Genomic DNA, 2,624 nt, shown 5'->3' with positions numbered 1-2,624 from the left:
CGGGCGTCGGAGGCGCGCGTACCTAACCTCACTTCGACGCTCCTTTGTCCGGTAGCGCGCGCGCGCGCGCGCGCGCCTCATCGCAGGGGGCTATGTCAAAGAGGGTGTTGTGTGTTATGTATCATCTATCAACATTCAACGGCACGGGGGTACGAGACACGTATCACGTAACACGCTGCCAATTTTCTCGCGTGCGCCCCCGTCGCCACCAAGTTCTCACAATGATTTTCAGGACACTGACAATTATGTAATTCGAATGAGCCTCGAGCGTACGCTGTCGATCATTTCACGAGATTTAAACGATCGGCAGATCGTTTATTAATCGATTGATGGTATTTCTGAGATACATTGTTGTTGAAAGAAAGAGAAAGCGTTAATCACGCGACATACATTTCCCTTCCGTAGATTTCATCCTCTTGAATTTTGTACTACAGCTGTTATTGTGCATGTATGCTAGATGTAAATAAAAATAATAAAGTTGACTTGTCTATAAAGTTCTGTGTTCTTTATTTCATATTTACATTTAAAAGCTCGATGTAATACTTGCTGAGGAAATTTTGAACATTTTTATTAGTTATGTAGAGAGTCTTGTACTCTTTTAATAATATATGAGTGTGGATATATAATGAATCTTTCATATAAATAATACTTTAATAATATTTTTGAGTATAGCTGTAGAATAAACTTTTTAATCTAAATAATACTTTGGATACGTACAACATTACCAAGCATAAACCTTCTATAGATATGTTCGTGATTTATTAAAAAAATAATACTATATGTATAGACCAATAGACATATAGTTAAAATATTTTATGTTTTATTAAAGAATATATAAAATATAAAAATTGTTTTTCTCTGAGATAAATATCTTATTGGTTGATACAAGATACTGTTATGAACAACGTATTGTTCCATGTTTCAGGCGATGAAGAAACAGAAGTTCAGCCATCAAGCTCAGTCACACGTCTTTCTTCAGATGGTAATTACTAATAGTTTCAATATAAAAATAATACATATCTATATATATACAAGTATGTAGATTGTTACTACTTTCTCTCTCTCACATGTTTATACCATAACACTAATTTAGTGGAACATTTTTCAGATATCGATTTATATGGCTTTTGTCCAGAGAGGGATGATTTCTATGGAGTAGTATGTGAAATATGCGATGCCATAGTGAAACCGCAAGCTCTCATTCAACATATAGGTATATATTTATATTTTGATTTTTATAGTATAGTGTAACGAAGTATAATCAAATTGCTTTATGTTTAACATAATTTATTAGTATATAAACAGAAATGTAAATCTATTAATTACAATAGAACATGATATAATCAGAAATTTTAATTATTTATTAAATGCAGGGCTAAACATAAAGCAAATGGACATAATTCAAAACGCAAAATTTTTGTGTGTTTTTAAAGTGAGCAATTGCTTATCAGTTTATATATTTGAAAATTTTATTTAATATATTTAAGTCAAAGTTATTGAATTTTAACTTAAAGAAATATTTTTATTATGTATATTACAAAAGATGTATGTACACAGTGATTCCATTCGCAGCTATGAGATTCAGTTCAATTGTCAAAATATTTGCAACTCATTAGTATTTTGTATACATGTATTGCAGGTATTAAACATGTAAACACATCTTCTATTTTGCCACAGAGTGTCGCCATTCCGGCATGGCAAATTTTCCGCCACCCACGACCCCAGTCACAAAACCGTCCATAAAAACTCCCTTCTGTAAAGTCTCCAAGCTGAAGAGAAACACTCAACCATCAGTTCCTTCAGTTTCTGCTTCAATTCCCATCGTTGGTAGCGCGAAGCTGAACCACACGACCGTTAAGCGTACTGCGGATCAGGCGAACTTGTCTGCAGGTGGCTCTCTGCCGATCTCCTCGTCACCCCGATCGCCTCTTGAATCGATCACGGTACAAACTACCTCTTCTAACATAGCCGGTGCTTCGAATATTATCAGTGCATCCACAAGCAGCGGAGGGAGTCCGAGCAAAAGCCCTGGTCCCAGCAGTAACACTGGCAGCAACCAGCCTCGTCGGAAGAGGCTTAAAACGGATCGCTCGTTGCTCAAAGACCGCGAGTATGATCCCGATCGGCACTGCGGTGTGTTGAACGAGGAGACCGGCAAGCCCTGCACCAGGTCACTCACATGCAAAGCGCACACTGTCTCGCTGCGCCGAACGGTCGTCGGTCGCAGCAAGACCTTCGACAAGCTCCTCGCGGAACATCGTGCCGCGAAGGAGCAGCCGAATAACGGCGGTAGCCGGCAGACAACGAAGGTGACGGTCTCTGGAACCGTCACTGTATCCTCGGCCGTTACCGCCGCCGCCGCCGCCGCCACCGCCGTATCCAACCTGAACAATCCTCTTGCTCCCAACACTCCAGTATCTATTGCCGACTCGGAAACGCCGAGCTCACCGCCTGTACTATCGTTACCGGACACGTATCCACTGCCAAAGGTAAGCAAATCACTGCTTTCTTGTATTCGTAATTTTGTATTTAAGATATATACAGGGTGTTTGGCGACTACCGCATTTTTTGTCATACGTGGGTAGAACAGCCTATACTGAATCAAAAAGTCCTGTACCATTTTG

The 2,624-nt window shown here is 39.5% G+C and overlaps 1 protein-coding gene across 1 annotated transcript in view; it reads left to right on the top strand.

Moving 5' to 3' along the window:
• Positions 1-897: 897 nt before the first annotated feature.
• Positions 898-2,624, top strand: part of LOC108761023 (ataxin-7-like protein 1) — a 4,224-nt gene continuing 2,497 nt past the window's right edge. The window contains exons 1-3 of the mRNA XM_018507336.1: positions 898-982; positions 1,109-1,213; positions 1,678-2,489. Of these exons, the coding sequence (XP_018362838.1) occupies positions 898-982; positions 1,109-1,213; positions 1,678-2,489 (1,002 nt within the window). The remainder of the gene's footprint in view (positions 983-1,108; positions 1,214-1,677; positions 2,490-2,624) is intronic.

Source organism: Trachymyrmex cornetzi, unplaced genomic scaffold (assembly GCF_001594075.2).
Source record: "Trachymyrmex cornetzi isolate Tcor2-1 unplaced genomic scaffold, Tcor1.1 scaffold237, whole genome shotgun sequence".
In the NCBI taxonomy this organism is placed as follows: domain Eukaryota; kingdom Metazoa; phylum Arthropoda; class Insecta; order Hymenoptera; family Formicidae; genus Trachymyrmex; species Trachymyrmex cornetzi.
Note: the sequence above shows the minus strand (reverse complement) of the source record. Positions and strands in the feature narration are given on the sequence as shown.